At 37.3% G+C, this 16,209-nt stretch overlaps 1 protein-coding gene across 7 annotated transcripts in view; it reads right to left on the bottom strand.

Moving 5' to 3' along the window:
* XPOT (exportin for tRNA) overlaps nucleotides 1–16,209 on the bottom strand; it is a 160,769-nt gene that overhangs the window by 10,629 nt on the left and 133,931 nt on the right. For all 7 annotated transcript variants that reach the window (XM_043564800.1, XM_043564802.1, XM_043564803.1 and 4 more), the window contains 13 exons: nucleotides 15,576–15,645; nucleotides 14,628–14,846; nucleotides 11,323–11,507; nucleotides 11,057–11,225; nucleotides 9,279–9,515; nucleotides 7,226–7,264; nucleotides 7,037–7,099; nucleotides 5,738–5,862; nucleotides 4,897–5,041; nucleotides 4,627–4,746; nucleotides 4,171–4,265; nucleotides 3,319–3,388; nucleotides 616–854 (listed from right to left, as the gene is read on the bottom strand). In XM_043564800.1, coding sequence (XP_043420735.1) covers nucleotides 616–854; nucleotides 3,319–3,388; nucleotides 4,171–4,265; nucleotides 4,627–4,746; nucleotides 4,897–5,041; nucleotides 5,738–5,862; nucleotides 7,037–7,099; nucleotides 7,226–7,264; nucleotides 9,279–9,515; nucleotides 11,057–11,225; nucleotides 11,323–11,507; nucleotides 14,628–14,846; nucleotides 15,576–15,645 — 1,776 coding nt within the window. The remainder of the gene's footprint in view (nucleotides 1–615; nucleotides 855–3,318; nucleotides 3,389–4,170; nucleotides 4,266–4,626; nucleotides 4,747–4,896; nucleotides 5,042–5,737; nucleotides 5,863–7,036; nucleotides 7,100–7,225; nucleotides 7,265–9,278; nucleotides 9,516–11,056; nucleotides 11,226–11,322; nucleotides 11,508–14,627; nucleotides 14,847–15,575; nucleotides 15,646–16,209) is intronic.

Genomic DNA, 16,209 nt, shown 5'->3' with positions numbered 1-16,209 from the left:
TATATCCTAACATTAGCTTTTACACTGAAGTATTCTATAGAGCAATTTCCCATTAGCAACCACTCCATCCAGCTTTCATGCGTTATTGTCTGCCAATAAAATGTATGGGCAAAGAGGAAAAAAAAGGCAGTTGGGGTGGTCTTCAGGACACAATCCAAGAGCTAGAAAGAAACCTCAAGACTTCATCTTTAAAGAACCAAGACTGATCCAGGGGTGCCTGAGTGGCTCAAGTTGGTTTAAGTACCTAAACTGATCCAAGATGTCTCCACATGTCATTAGTATATAAACTCTTCAGTTAATGCCCCTAAATATACAATCAACTTATACCAAAGAAGTCAGATGATCAAGGATTTGGATAGTTATCAAACCAGAAATGCAAAATGTTATGTGACCTAGTCCCTTCTTCAGTTAAATCTTCTAATTTATTGGATATAGAGAAGAAAGGTTTAGATAATTTTCTGGACAATCCAGTTTTCAAAACATGGATATGTGTGCCCAATTATTTTGTGTGTGTGTGCGTGTGCACCCAGTGCTAAAAGATCCAAGTAAATGGTTCTTGATGTGTGTTCTGTGTATGCATACTCACTTTACAATCTTAACTGCAATCACACTCACCTGGCAAATCCAACGGCATGGTTGAGACAGTCTGCTAGTGATGCCTGCCTTTCTTCATCTTGTGCCAGCATCAACTTTTCTAACAGAATTTTAAACTTCTCCATTAGTGGGGTCAACAGATTTCTCATTAATGCTTGTTTCCGTTCGGCAGGATATTCACTGTTAACAATCAGCACTCCAGCTGTCTCATAAATAAAGAGTTGATCATCGCTGCTCAACAAAGACTGGTAACCATTCTCCTAGAAAGAAATTTAATCCTACTGGTGTTTATCGTTGTTCAGTTCCCCTCATTTAAGTACAATTAGTGTGATAGGGACAGGAGATACAATCTATCACATCAACTCATTATTAAAAAGTAGATCAAGTACTTACCAAAAACAAATTTTCTCCCAGTACCACATAATGGAAAGAGAATGGAATTTGAGGTCAAAAGATCAAAGGTCTAATTCTATCCTTGATAAAACAATAAACTGTCATATAAATTATTAGTTACCTTCTAACTTGTTCACTTTTGAGAACAATCTTATTTGTAAAACTGTTACGAGGCGAATGAGATGTGTAAAGGTGCTCTGAATGTTAATACAAAGATCACACAGGTAAATATTTTGAGGAGTATTTAAGAATTGAATAACAATAAAAACCACACAATAAACACACCACACACACACATACACACACACACCAGTTGTTACTTTAGAATGTATGAAAATAAGACTGCATATGGAAGAAATAGTTCTCATTCAAGCATAGGTAAATATCCCATACACTGGTCAATTCTTATTAATGACTTTTATTATTTTTTTACATTACGTTTATGATTTTTATTACTTTTTACTTTGGGAGGGATCAAAAGGAGGGTGAAAATACCAGAGTGCACTCTAGATCCAACACTAAAGCTCCCTGTTAAAAAATCACATGGGGCACCTGGGTGGCTCAGTCGGTTGGTTAAGCATCAGACTGTTGATCTCAGCTCAGGTCTTGATCTCACAGTTTCGTGAGATTGAGCCCCGCATGGGGCTCCACACTGACAGTGCAGGGCCTGCTTGGGATTCTCTGTTTCCCTCTCTTTCTGCCCCTCTCCCTGTCTCTGTCTCTCCCAAAATAAATAAACCTAAGAAAAATCACATAAAAAGTGTGCCCGGGTGACTCAGTTGGTTGAGAGTCCGACTCTTGATTTCGGCTCAGGTCATGATCCCACAGTTTCATGAATCATAGCCCTGTGCTGGGCTCTGCACTGACAGTGCAGACTGCTTGAGAGTCTCCCTCTCTCTCTGCCTCTCCCCTGCTTGCACTCTCTCTCTCTCTCAAAATAAATAAACTTAAAAATATTTACATAAAAATCTAGTTTTAGAACAAATTATGTGGTGATTTTATATAAAAGAGTACCTCATTTATTAAAAGAAGCATGTCCCCATATAGAAGTAGCTAAAGCATTTAAGTACCACTAGGACTAATCACTGCTTTAGGGGTTAAAAACACCAAGATAAAGCAGCTATATGGATATCAGGTCCTGGGGCACCCGGGTGGCTCAGCTGGTTGAGCATCCAACTTCGACTCAGGTCACGACCTCACAGTTGGTGAGTTTGAGCCCTGAATCAGGCTCACTGCTGTTAGTGCACAGCCCACTTCAGGTCTTCGGTCTCCCTTACCCAACCTCCCCACCTCATGTTCTCTCTCTCAAAAATAAATATTTAAAATAAAAAATAAATGAGTTAATTAACGGTACTTAAAAATGGGTACTCATGACCCTATTAAGCAGACAACATTCAGTAAAAGCCTCTAAACAAAGTGTTTTTATATACTAAAAAGGGATTGCAGCTATAGTTTAAGCCCTTGTTTATACAAACAGTATAAAAAATCAAAGATTTCTAATATGTATAAGATGATATTGCTACATAAAACTTTCTGAATGCCTAGGTCTTATAAGGTCACTGTAAAGCTGCCAGGGAAAACTGGCATTAATTAGGTGAAGTTCTTTCATGTATAGGGTTTTGTAATATGCCAAGACAATTTAAGCATATAATTCATTAGTAATCTTTCATTCAGTGAAATTATGTAACCACTGAACCCTAAGTTTTGATATTCAATGAAAAGAACAAAAGTATTATTTTATGTCTAACACTTCTCAAGTGGAAGCTTTAGTAGGAACTTTTATCAAAATGAAAAAAATGGGTCAACGTCAGTGTACAAAAACATGTAGAGGTCAAAATATACTTACAAAGTATCTCAATTTAAATCTTTCTGATGAAATGAATACCAAAATATCAACCAGCATTTAAACATTTTTAGCCAAAGCCTTAAATTACTCAAAAAAAGTCACTCTACTGGTAGCAGTCACTTAGAATGGCTAATATGATCATAAACTAAATAAGAAAAAATTTAGAAATTAAATTTTTCCTTCTCCATAAGATACTTCCAAGATTTAACAGTGAGAACAGACCATACCTCATTCTGCCAAATTTATCAGTCAACTCCTGATTATTTTCTATCACTATTTTATTAATTCTAGTATGATGTTTACTAATCCCAACAGAATTTTGGTAAACAGAAGTAATTAACCCTTGCACACACCCTCTTCCTCTCTGCCACCCTGACCCTTCATTAAGAAAACTGCCTACAAGGCATTAGCATTAAAGGCTAAAGGCACGTATGGCTTCAATGATATTTGGAGAGAATCTGTAATTTGGAAAGATAGATACTTACAGGTGGAGAAAGCTCTAATAAATCTTGTATCCTATTCAGAATATCCTCAATGAAAGGATTCATTTGTTTACTGAAAAAAGGCAAAAGAAAAAAATCACAATTATGTAAATAGTGCTCAAAATACCAAATCCCCCTTTATAAAGGGCAGAACTAAACAAAAAAAAAGTTCCGTTCTACGTTAATGTAACCATTAAGACTAGCTATGATTTTTTAAAATTACAACCTTATAAGCCTTAGAATGAGTTTTCATACCCCCCCCCCAAAAAAAACAGATTAGGTTAAAAAATTTATTTCTAAGAATAAGAAATATATTCTTTAGAATTTCAAAGAAGGCGTACAGTTATAACACCAATAAAACTGTTGGCTAAATAACTAACTAATGCCATTACATCTGACTTCAGCTCAGGTCATGATCTCACAGCTCATGAGTTTGAGCCCCACATCAGGCTCTGTGCTGACAGCTCAGAGCCTAGAACCTGCTTTGGATTCTGTGTCTCCCTCCGTCTCTCTCCCTCCCTTGCTCATGTGCTCTCTCTCTCTCTCTCTCTCTCTCTCTCTCTCACACACACACACACACAAGTGAATAATGAACATTAAAAAAAAAAAATTAAATAACTAATGCCGTTAATGATGACAGCTGTTCTATATAAAGGTATGCTTTATTTGCAAAGTACCGGGGGCTAATGAATAGTAAATGAAGTCCTAACATTATGATACCAAAAAAGAACATTTCATTAAAAAAAAAAAAAAGCCTTAGACAAACAAATCTACAATAGGTTTTTAGAAAATAATTTATAGGTCATATTTAATAATCTTAAAAAGGACACATAACAGCTGATATTTCGTACTTACTTTAGAGACTTGACAAATCTGGAAAACAGGTAAGCAGCTCGGCTCCGCACTTTGGCACTAGAATGCCGCAGACCCCTATGATCTAAGAAGGCCATCTAAGGAAACGGAGACACTTTCACTACTTCTGCACTCACTTACGGCTTTTATTGTTATTGTCACAATACATGTTTGTTCCCATCAAATTTTACTTCTTAGCTCCCAGAGGGCAGGAACCTGGTATATTTAACAAATAATTCTTGAGGACACCAATAGGCCCTGGAGGACTTGTTTTAGATGACTGATTAAGCCAGAAACTGTCTATTTTAAAGAAATAGAGGAGGGGTCGGTTTCAGTGTATTCAAGAGTTTCTGAGAGCTTCTGGCTCCAAGAAAATTTATAAAAGTAGACTACTATCTGCTCATTAGCAGAAATACCTGGAAAAAAAACCCAGAAACTGAGGATAAAATATATACTTACTAGGACACATGGAATGTGTTGAGGTTCAACTGTGAAAAACTTTTCATATCTAACAACAGTTTCGAAGAACTCCAATGTCACAGATGTATGCTGATAGGAACTAACTCCTGACGTTACCAACTGGAGCAGAAAAAAGTTAAGACATCTGTCCTTAATTCATTGTAACATCAAAATACCCCAGTATTAACAGATGCTAATTAAGGAACTCCCATTAGCTTGCAGTGAAAACAGAAAATTATGTTCAAAATAAATGATCTGTAGTATACTTACAGTTCGCATCATATCCTGCAAAGCACTAGCTTTTGAAACATCACCTGAGAAGTGAGCACCATGAGATACTGGAAGAGCTTCTGCCAACATATACAGCAGTCTTATTGCTACTTCAACCTCCATAAAACGTGTAGTCTGCCAATTCCTACCAAGAGAGAACATGTACATGACATCTGCATATAAACATTCTATAGAACACCAACAAAAGCCTCTTTAAGAAATCATAGTAATGGTTAATTTTAACAGGCAACAAAATTACATCACAAAATTAGAAATGACTCGTGATACATTTCGCTGTTTATGTTCCAAAAGTGGTGTTTCCCCACAAGGATCATCATAAATGGAGACAACAACAACAAGGACAGGGCTAGAGAGGATAATGCTAAGTGAAATAAGCCAGAGAAAGACAAATGCCCGATGACTTCACTCGTATGTTGAATTTAAGAAACAAAACAGACACAGGAAAAAGAGAGATAAAAAGAGAGAAAGACAAACCAAATAAACAAAAGAGAACTAGAGAATAAACTGATGGTTACCAGAGGGGGGAAGGGGAGGGGATGAAATAGGTGAAAGGGATTAAGAGTGCACTCATGGTGAGGAGCACCGAGTAATGTGTAAAGCTGAATCACTATAATGTACACCTGAAACTAATATAACACTGCAGGTTACCTATACAGGGATTAAAAAAAAGATAATTGGAGTCAAATGCATTGCTTCACATACAACATAAGACCTTGGTAAGTAACAAAGATTAATAAATTACACGAATTATGCATTGTAGACCATCATCACGGGTAAAAGGGAAGAGGTAGACCACTTACAAAAACAGGCACACACTTACTGCAGTGTGGAACTAAAAACTCTGCGAACAGAAGCCAGCAGTAGCTCCGGTGAAACTTGAGCAAGCCTGTCCAACAACAACTTCAGTTGTTTTCTGTATTCTACAAACATGGCTTCATCTTCACCCTAAGACAGATTTTTAAATTCTCATTTTAAAACTTAAAAGACCTTAAAATTCATGTAAATGGTTCATTCTCATAGTTTTCTGCACTTGTAAATTTAATATGTACTTTTTTCATTAACATTTATTTACGTAGGAAAAATTACTACGTTTAGTAGCCTTTCCTCCCCTGCTCACAACAAACATTTCTGAACACAGCCCTAGCCCTCAAAAACCTAGAGCCAGAAACAGTATAGGGAGGAGGTTAAGGACAAGAACCTAGAGGCAGAATGGATTCACAATGGGCTTCACGAAAGCTTCACCACCTTATTCATACTCCTTGTATCTTGTAATATCTTATAAAGATATTGTATATAACAAGTTTTGTACTAAAGTGTGCAATTTGTTCATTATCATCACCATTACCTTTTTATAGTCCAAAGTTTTTGAAAGCCTCAGATGGGGAATTGAACACTTAGCACATTGCAAAATAGTATAAACCACGCTTGAGTTGATAGAAAGCACTTGATGATCCTTGTGTGTAAAATAACTCATTGGCAACCCTGGACAAAACTTGTAGCTACAAGAAGTCCAGAGAGTTAAGTGCTTCATTCCCACTTTCCCATAGACACTTATGATCTGAGGTCCACTGACAAGGTCTCAACTCATCACTTCTATTAAATACAAAGTGAGATATGATCAGCAATTGTATTGTTAATATTTTACGAAGTTCAATGCTACAATAAGTGTTTTAAAAAGGGATAAAATACCAAACAGGCATTTTTTGAGGGTATTATGAAGGATTATGAGGCTTCTATTAATTTCACCTAAGGTGGAGGTCAATACAAGCAAGAGTGTTAAAATATTTGTTTTATTTAAAGAACTCTAGGGACGCCTGGGTGGCGCAGTCAGTTAAGCGTCCGACTTCAGCCAGGTCGCGATCTCGCGGTCCGTGAGTTCGAGCCCCGCGTCGGGCTCTGGGCTGATGGCTCAGAGCCTGGAGCCTGTTTCCGATTCTGTGTCTCCCTCTCTCTGCCCCTCCCCCGTTCATGCTCTGTCTCTCTCTGTCCCCCCCAAAAAATAAATAAACGTTGAAAAAAAAAAATTAAAAAAAAAAAATAAAGAACTCTAAGCAAAAACTGAAAATGTTAATTTGAGGTAAGTAAATAAAACTGATTTCTTCCCAACGAAAATTCTTACCTCATTTTCAAAGTTATATTCTTCATCGTAAGTCAGTTTTTTCATAACGGCCAACATGATTGCCTAAAATTAAGAATAAATATCTTGGGTCAGTTTCCTTTGACATATTTTGAAGTTGTTATATTTCAAGACAGACTGCAGTCACAAATTCTGGTATCACTTTATAAGAAGCAAAAATAAGTCAATTACCTCTACATTAGCTTTTTGCTGATCCGAGAGCACTGTAAGCTGTTAAAAAAAAAAGCAAGCAATAATTTATTAGGTTTCCTAAAGTCGTACTCATCAAAATGTTTTTTTCATCAATTAAGACCTTTTAAAACATGCACACAACTTTTGTGGAGGGCAGTTTGGTAGTACCTTTCTGTATTTAAAATGCACCTAACCTAAAATCTAGCAAGTCCATTTCTAGTAAATAACTTGACACATAGATGAATTTCAACTCTAAGGATTATTTATAATGTATTCAGCCAAGAGGTTTACAGGACAGTAAAGTATGGTCTTCCCTTATTTTCAAACAAGGCAAAAAAAAAAAAGAAAAAATGCTAGAAATCCATTAAGAGACATACAGTGGAATCACCAATAGTCATTTTAACTTTCTTCATGTCTTTCTGTTACTTGAAATTTCTTAAGGTATGTATGCAGACATGTGTTATGTTTTCAACAATAATACAGAAGCTAAACTCAGTTTGGAAAAAAATCATTTTAAGCTGGACTTGATTCAACTAATCAAATGTAAATAAAATAGCAATGGTTTTCTCATCTAATGACATAATGAGAAGTTATTAATTTGTTTTTAATAAATCTGCCCTGCTGTGTGATTGAAAAAAAAAAAAATTTACTTATTTATTTTGAGTGAGAGGGACAGAGAGAGGGGCAGAGAGAGAATCCCAAGCAGGCTCTGCATTGTTAGTGCAGAGATGTGGGGCTCAATCTCAGGAACCATGAGATCACATCCTGAACCAAAATAAAGAGTTGTATGCTTAATCACTGAGCCACTAGGCACCCCAGGGCCTGCAGCCTTTTAAAAATTACTAACTTCTTGAGGAGCTGGGTGGCTCAGTTAGTTAAGTGTTCGATTCTTGATTTCAGCTCAGGTCATGATCTCACAGTTTGGTTCATGAGTTCAAGCCCACTGATAGTGTGGAAGCTGCTTGGGATTCTCTCTCTCTCCCTCTCTCTCTACCCCTCCCCTGCTTGTGCTCTCTCAAAATAAATAAAATAAAAAAACGCTTTAAAACAACAACAAAAAAATCAGCAACTTCTCAGGGCACCTGGGTGGCCCAGTAGGTTGGGCGTCTAACTCTTGATTTCAGCTCAGGCCATAAACTCATGGTTTGTGGGAGCAAGCCCCATGTTGTAGGGCTCTGTGCTGACAGCACGGAGCCTGCTTGGGATTCTCTCCCTCTCTCTACCCCTCCTCTACTCTCTCTCTCTCAAAAATAAACAGGGGCGCCTGGGTGGCTCAGTTGGTTAAGCCTCCAACTTCCACTCTGGTCATGATCACACAGTTTGTGAATTTGAGTCCCACGTTGGGCCCTGTGCTGTCAGAGCCTGAAGCCTGCTTCAGATTCTGACTCCCTCTCTCTCTGCCCCTCCCCACGCTTGCATGCACGCTTTCTCTCTCTCAAAAATAAATATTAAAAGAAAAAAAATGAACAAAAATAAATAAATGGCTACAAGCCCTAACATGGAGACTATTACTGTCTACATTTTAAGTCCTTATTGGAAACAACTCTGTAAGGAGAGATTTTTAATTGTAAAAAATTATTTATAAGAAATAATGTATATTTAGTTAAAATAACGAATGATGTTTATTTAACAAAATTTCTACTATATTTAAAACCAAGCACAGGGGCACCTGGGTGGCTCAGTTGATTAAAGTATCCGACTCTTAGCTCTGCTTGGGTTTTGATCTCAGGTTCTTGAGTTCAAGCCCTGAGTTGGGCTCCACGCTTGGCATGGAGCCTACTTAAAAACAAACATACACAGATTCAAAATGAAAAAATAACGTAAACCTACAGCTAATTCTGGAGCTTGTTAAAATCTAGCAAATTTTAGATTTTGGCCATTCTTGTTTTCTGGCTAAGAAGTTGGAAAAAAAAAGAAGATGGGAAGACATTAATATTTAACAGTAAATGTAGCTAGCTAGAATGACAGGTATTTTCTTTTTTCCTGTATTTTTCAATTCTCTGTGGCTCTTCTATATTATGTACTGGACAAAAAGATTAAAACAAGGACTTACCTGTTTCAAAATATGAAGATAATCATAACAAAATCCAATAATATTAGAAGAGATGTCATCATCTTCATGAATTAGTAGCTGCAGCATCAGGGCCACTTTTGTTTCAATAGCTTGTAGTGCCTCTTGAGCATTCTTGATATCCCCATTCTTAATTAATTTAGTCCAACTAACTATCAAGGACTGTCCCATTCCATTTACCAGTTTAGAAAATCTGGCCAGGAAGTCAACATCTTCTTCCTACAAGCAATCAAAAGAGACCTCAATTTAAAACCTCCCACCTAAGAGTAAGAAGAAAAACTCTATCAACTTTAGTATGAATCAAGTGACAATTCTACAACCGATTTTAAACTTAACAGAAATTTAACTATTCTACTACCTGGACTGGAAACTCATTAGAATTTGAATTCTTCTACTGTTACTGGCCATTGGTACTCTTCCAAGCAATTCTTTCCAACGGTTATGTGCTTCTACTGCCGTTATAAAAGCTTAAAAAAAGAAATCTGTGGTTTCAAAACCTTCTAAATTGTTTGATTTAGTAAATATGCTATAACAGTTAATGTCACACTACAGTATAACAGTCTGTAACAGTCCTTTCTGAAACTATGTGAGCCTCAACTATGCTACAGGAAGATAGAACTGCCATTATAACCACCTGCCTAAGGTCATACCAGTGTTAAGAGTCAGAACTTAAACTTCACATTATTTGCATTAATTATTCTTATGATGATTCTTTAGAGATTTTAGTTTCATCATTTTAGGTCTTTTACCGCAGAATAAATAAGACAATTGTTAGCAATGTAAGAAAACACTACTATTCTTCTGTCGGCAAGGATAACGGGAGAGCTGTACTACTGACATACCAGCAATTCAAAGATTTCTTAATTTTTTACCACTGTCACAGGCAAAAGAGAAACCTTCATGGGGCGCCTGGCTGGGTCAGTCAGTTGAGCATCCAACTTCGGCTCAGGTCAGGATCTCACGGTTTGTGAGTTTGAGCCCCACATTGGGCTCTCTGCTGTCAGCACAGAGCCTGCTTTGTTTCCTCTGCCTCCCTCTCTCCGCCCCTCCCACTTGCACTCTTTCAAAAATAAACATAAAAAAAAAAATCTTAAAAACAAAACCCTTCCATATTCTGTTTCTAAATTACTTATTTACCACACTCAGAGCCCTCACTCTTATGGGGCTACCACGTACATAGCTCAAATGAATAACAATCAAAAGTATGGTGAAAATGTAACATTTATAACGGGGTATAGTTTTGGTCAAAACACACTGCCATGTATATAGGATAGTTCGTTGCTATTTAAAGGACAGACTGATGGTATCAGATTCAACTGGGAGTTTGTTAAAAATGCACAACTGCAGGTACCATCCCAGGTCTTCGACTTTAAGAACTGGTATAATTATATATATATATATATATATATATATACACACACACACACATATATACCTATACATATATATTATAGATACATAAATATATGTGTATATTATATATGTATTATTATATATATTATGTAGACATAATATATATTATATATATCATAATATGTATTATCATATATATAATTATTAAATATAACAACATAATTTACTGTCCAAGGCAAATGCTAGAGCGAACATTATGGCTTTCTGAATACAGTGTTTCCTTATTGATAATCTCAAGGAGAGTTTACAACATTGGGGAAAAAAGGAAAAAAGAAAGCGTATTTAAATTAATACCTGTCCTACTTTGTTCTAACAATTTTGAAAACTTAATACATAAATTTACCGACCTGGTCAATGCTGAAAAACCCAGCAGACTGTAATACTTGACACAAAGATTCTACTAGTTTCATTTTATCAACAGGATCCATTCCTTTATTTACAATTTCAAATAAACAGTCACATGCTTCTTCCCGTAGAACTTCTATTGACATATGACCTAGCAGCATATTTATAAACCTGGCAACAGAATAAAACTGTTACAACGTTTTCAAACACATGAGTTTTACACACTGTATTTTGTAGACTTAAATCCTGATAATATATGTATACTTACCTATCATTGGCTATAAGGGATAAGTCTATCCAAGAGACATAAGCCCCAACTACCTCAAGGCACTGACATGTCACTTCTGAATTAGTATACTGATAATTTTGTAAGATTTGGTACCATGATTCCACTAAGTTTGGAATGCACTGCTCCCTCATGGTATCTTTTATTAGAGTATTCCTACGAGCCTCCTAAAAAACAAAATAAAACATCTTATGCATCGAGTAGATTACCACACAAAATAATTTTTGACATCTGAATAGTTACACAAATTTCCTCACTACTAAACTTCCAGACTTGTTAACACATTCCCTGCCACTGTTTTCTATTTCTCAACTCTAAAATCATATCCTGTGATTCTTTTAATATCCTTTTTCTGTTGCATTCCACAGCGCCAGATTTCTTATTAGACACAAACCATAGGGGCGCCAGGGTGGCTCAGTCAGTTAAATCAACTTTGGCTCAGGTCATGATCTCATGGCTTGTGAGTTCGAGCCCTGCATTGGGCTCTGTGCTGACAGCTCAGGGCCTGGAGCCTGCTTTGGATTCTGTGACTCCCTCTCTCTCTGCCCCTCCCCTGCTCATGTTCTGTTACTCTCTCTCTCTCTCTCACAAGTAAACATTAAAAAAATTTTTTTTAATAAAAAAAAACCCAACTATAAATAAGCATTACTTAGAAATCTAAAGCATATGATAAAAGGTACTTGTCAATATTATACAAACATGATTATTTAACCTACGTAAGAGAGTGGAAATTTGTTTTTAATTAAAATTTTTTTGAGTACAGTTGACTTACAATATTACATTAGTTTCAGGTATACAACATAGTGAATCAACATCTTTATACATTCTGCAGGAATGGTAATAATTTAAATGCATGATAATAACCTTTACAGTTTTAAGTATCTCTGACATATGACTTTAAATTATTTTACACATTTGAATCAAGCAATTTTTTTTAATGTTTATTTATTTTTGAGATAGAGAGGGGCAGAGAGAGAGGGACACAGAGGATCTGCACTATAGTGCAGAGCCCAATATAGGGCTCAAACTCACAAACCGTGAGATAATGACCTGAGCCAAAGTCGGACATTTAACTGACTGATCCACCCAGATACTCCTGAATCAAGCAATTCCTGTTGTGTCCCTTAAGAAGAAGGTGAAGGGTGCCTGGGTGGCTCAGTCAGTTAAGTGTCCAACATTGGCTCAGGTAGTGATCTCACAGTTCATGAGTTCAAGCCCCATGTTGGCTCTGTGCTAAGAGCTCAGAGCCTGGACTGCTTCTCTCTCAAAAATAAGTAAACATTAAAAAAAAAAAAAAAAAAAAAAGAATAAGGAGAAAGTGCGGTGCCTGGGTAGCTCAATCAGTTAAGCATCTTACTCTTGATTTTGGCTCAGGTCATGACGTTGCGGTTTTTTTTTTGTGAGATCAAGACCTGTGTCAAGCTCTGCACTGACATCACGGAGCCTGTTTGGATTCTCTCTTCTCTCTCTGCCCTTCCCTGCCCACGTGCTCTCAAAATAAATAAACCATTAAAAAAAGTGAAAGAAGGGGCGCCTGGGTGGCGCAGTGGGTTAAGCGTCCAACTTCAGCCAGGTCACGATCTCGCGGTCTGTGAGTTCGAGCCCCGCATCAGGCTCTGGGCTGATGGCTCGGAGCCTGGAGCCTGTTTCCGATTCTGTGTCTCCCTCTCTCTCTGCCCCTCCCCCGTTCATGCTCTGTCTCTCTCTGTCCCAAAAATGAATAAACGTTGAAAAAAAAAAAAAAAGCTTCTTTTTATTTTAGAGAGAGATAGAGCGCCCCGGGGGAGAGGGGCAGAGGGAGGGAGGGAGGGAGGGAGAGGGAGAGAGAGAGAGAGAGAGAGAGAATATGAATCTCAAGCAGGCTCCATGCTTAGTGCTCAGCATGGAGTCTGATGGGGGGTTTGATCCTATGACCCTGGGACCATGACCTGAGCTGAAATCAAGAGTCAGATGCTCGGGGCGCCTGGGTGGCGCAGTCGGTTAAGCGTCCGACTTCAGCCAGGTTACGATCTCGCGGTCCGGGAGTTCGAGCCCCGCGTCAGGCTCTGGGCTGATGCCTCGGAGCCTGGAGCCTGTTTCTGATTCTATGTCTCCCTCTCTCTCTGCCCCTCCCCCGTTCATGCTCTGTCTCTCTCTGTCCCCCAAAAAATAAATAAACGTTGAAAAAATATATATATAAAAAAAGTGAAAGAATAAGGAGAAAAGTTATATCAGATAATGAAGAAATAAAGACTAAGGTGATGGGCTGTGTAATTGAGAATACAGAAGAAAGGGCACAGATTGATAAGCAACGATACCTCCTCACTAACTATATAGCAGGAGTAAATACAGACCGCATTGCTTCAAAAATTCCTGAGAACCAATTTGTGTACTTCATTGGAGAAAGTACTTGCCTCATTACGAAACAAATGAACAAAAAAACCCAAAAACCACCAAAAAAACAAAAACCAAAAAAAAAAACCCAAACAACCCTCTAAAGTAATACTCTAATTTCAACATACACTTGGGGGGAAAGGCCAGTTCAAGTTCCTTTGTAGAACAAAATTAAAAATGGGTGAATTTATAATCATTGCAAAAATTTGGGGATACCTGGCTGGCTCAGTTGGAAGAGCATACAACTCTTGATCTTGGGGATGTTTGAGCCCCATCTTGAATGTAGAGATTACAAAAATAAATAACTGGAAAAAAAAAAAAAGAAGAAAGAAAGAAAAAGAAAAGAAAACGTGTCTCCAGGGATGCCTGGGTGGCTCAGTGTGTTAAGCATCTGACTTCAGCTCAGGTCATGATCTTACAGTCCATGGGTTTGAGCCCTATGTCAGGCTCTGTACTGACAGCTCAGAGCCTGGAGCCCGGTTCAGATTCTGTGTCTCCCTCTCTCTCTGCCCTTCCCCTGCTTGCACTCTGTCTCAAAAATAAACGTTAAAAAAAATATTTTTTTTTAATTAAAAAAAAAAAAAAGACAATGTGTCTCTGAATAAAAGAGACATCCCACTGTTTTTTTATTATGTGCCCATCACCTCCTACAAAATCTTCATTAAAAACTAACAATTACAGGCACTTGGGTGGCTCAGTTGGTTGAGCATCCAACTCTTGATTTCAGCTCAGGTCATGATCTCACAGTCTTGGGACTGAGCCCTGCATTGGGCTCAGCACAGAGCCTGCATGGGATTCTTTCTCTCTCCGTCTGCCCCTCTTGTGCTCACGAACTGGATTCTCTCACGCATGCTCTCTTTCAAAATGGATAAACTTAAAAAAAATCAACTAACAATTAATGGGAAGTTACTTGCCTCTGATGTATGCACCACATCACGATCCACCAACTCTGAATCAATTGCCATGAGGATTCGGAGGTACAGATCTACTCCCCTTGGATTTAGGTCCACTACTGAGAGAATGTCAAAAAAAAACTTGGGCCATCTAGTGAGATATTCTGTAACAAAAAGCAAGGCGAAGACTTGGGCTGCTTTATTTCGTATAAACGTCTTCTCTGGTTGGGGATTCAGCATCTGACAAACAGAGAAATTGTCCTTGAAATTAAATGTAAACTGGAAACTCTCATACTGTTTTCCTATTTATCATTGATAGGCAAAAACTCACCAAACCTCTACACAATCTAGATTAGCTATGCAACAAATATGCTTAAAAATTACCAAAGTATTTAAGTGATTATCCAGGTGGAAAACAGTCAAAGATGGTTACTTCTCTTTCTCACACTTTTAGAGAAAAGTTTCACATGTAAGAGTTTTACTACTTATTCCTTTTACTAACTGCTTTTCTTCTAGCTGTTTGCTCTTTAAGGAAAATAAAAATTCCACCTACATAACTACTACTTTACATGTTAAGATTAGTTAAAATTAACAAAAAAGAACACAACATGAACAAAAAACTCTAAGATCCCCCCACCCTTTGTAAAGAGGCTGTCCAGGAGGGCTCATGTTTAAAAGTAAACAAAGTATCTGTTTCTGTCAAGTAGTTAAACAACAACAAACTATTTTAAAACCAAGTTTCAACAATGTGTCATGGAAAGCATGACAGTTTCAGTTATTGACATAATTTTAAATTATTGCGAGGCTTTCTTATACCCATGATCTTTGAAATCAGCACTTTCTAAAAGAGCTATGGGATCAAATGGAGGATAAATGTCCAACATTTCTGAGGTAAAATTCTAAACTCTTACAAAACTAAAAATTTAAGTATCTGGCAATATGAGGTACGGAATAAAATTACTAGTTTACCTGAGCTTGAAGCCAAGAGATGAGCGTCTCCCTAATTAGTTGTTGCTGAACTGTAGTTAGTTCTGAGTATCTGTCCAAAATAGAGAAGAAAAATAGTAACGCCTGTATTTGGTGTCTGTGGTTTAAAAAGAAACAGCCCCATATATTTGAAAGGGAAAAATCTATGTAACACTCAATTACTTAAAACTTCCTAAAATAAATTGATAATGCTTCTCATCACGGCTTTAAAGAAAAGACCAGGTGGGCCTGGTAGGTAGCATATCAACCACTGATCTTAGTTTAAGGTTCAGCTCACGTGAAAATACAATGGTAGCTGTGGAATTTTTCAAATGGAAATATGGCTATGTTTTGAGGTCTGTGACTTACAAAATAAATCGACAGGCAAACTAAGGGTCCTCTGAGCAGCGATTCACTGTTTTCTGCTTGAGGCAGGTTTCTAAATGCAAGTGGCCACTCTGCCACTAACCTCTAACAGAGTTATCATGTAGAAAACAGGTTTGCTGTTGCTAGATCTTCTGATTTTTCCAGAGAAGCTTGAAATCTAATTTGTTGTGTGAAATGTCTGGATTTTTTTATTGTAACCAATGAAGTCAGTATTTTTAAAACACTTTGGGATAAATCAAAACACATCTAT

Source organism: Prionailurus bengalensis, chromosome B4 (genome assembly GCF_016509475.1).
Source record: "Prionailurus bengalensis isolate Pbe53 chromosome B4, Fcat_Pben_1.1_paternal_pri, whole genome shotgun sequence".
Taxonomy (NCBI): domain Eukaryota; kingdom Metazoa; phylum Chordata; class Mammalia; order Carnivora; family Felidae; genus Prionailurus; species Prionailurus bengalensis.
The sequence above is the reverse complement of the archived record's forward strand: the minus strand, read 5'-3'. Positions and strand labels throughout refer to the sequence as shown.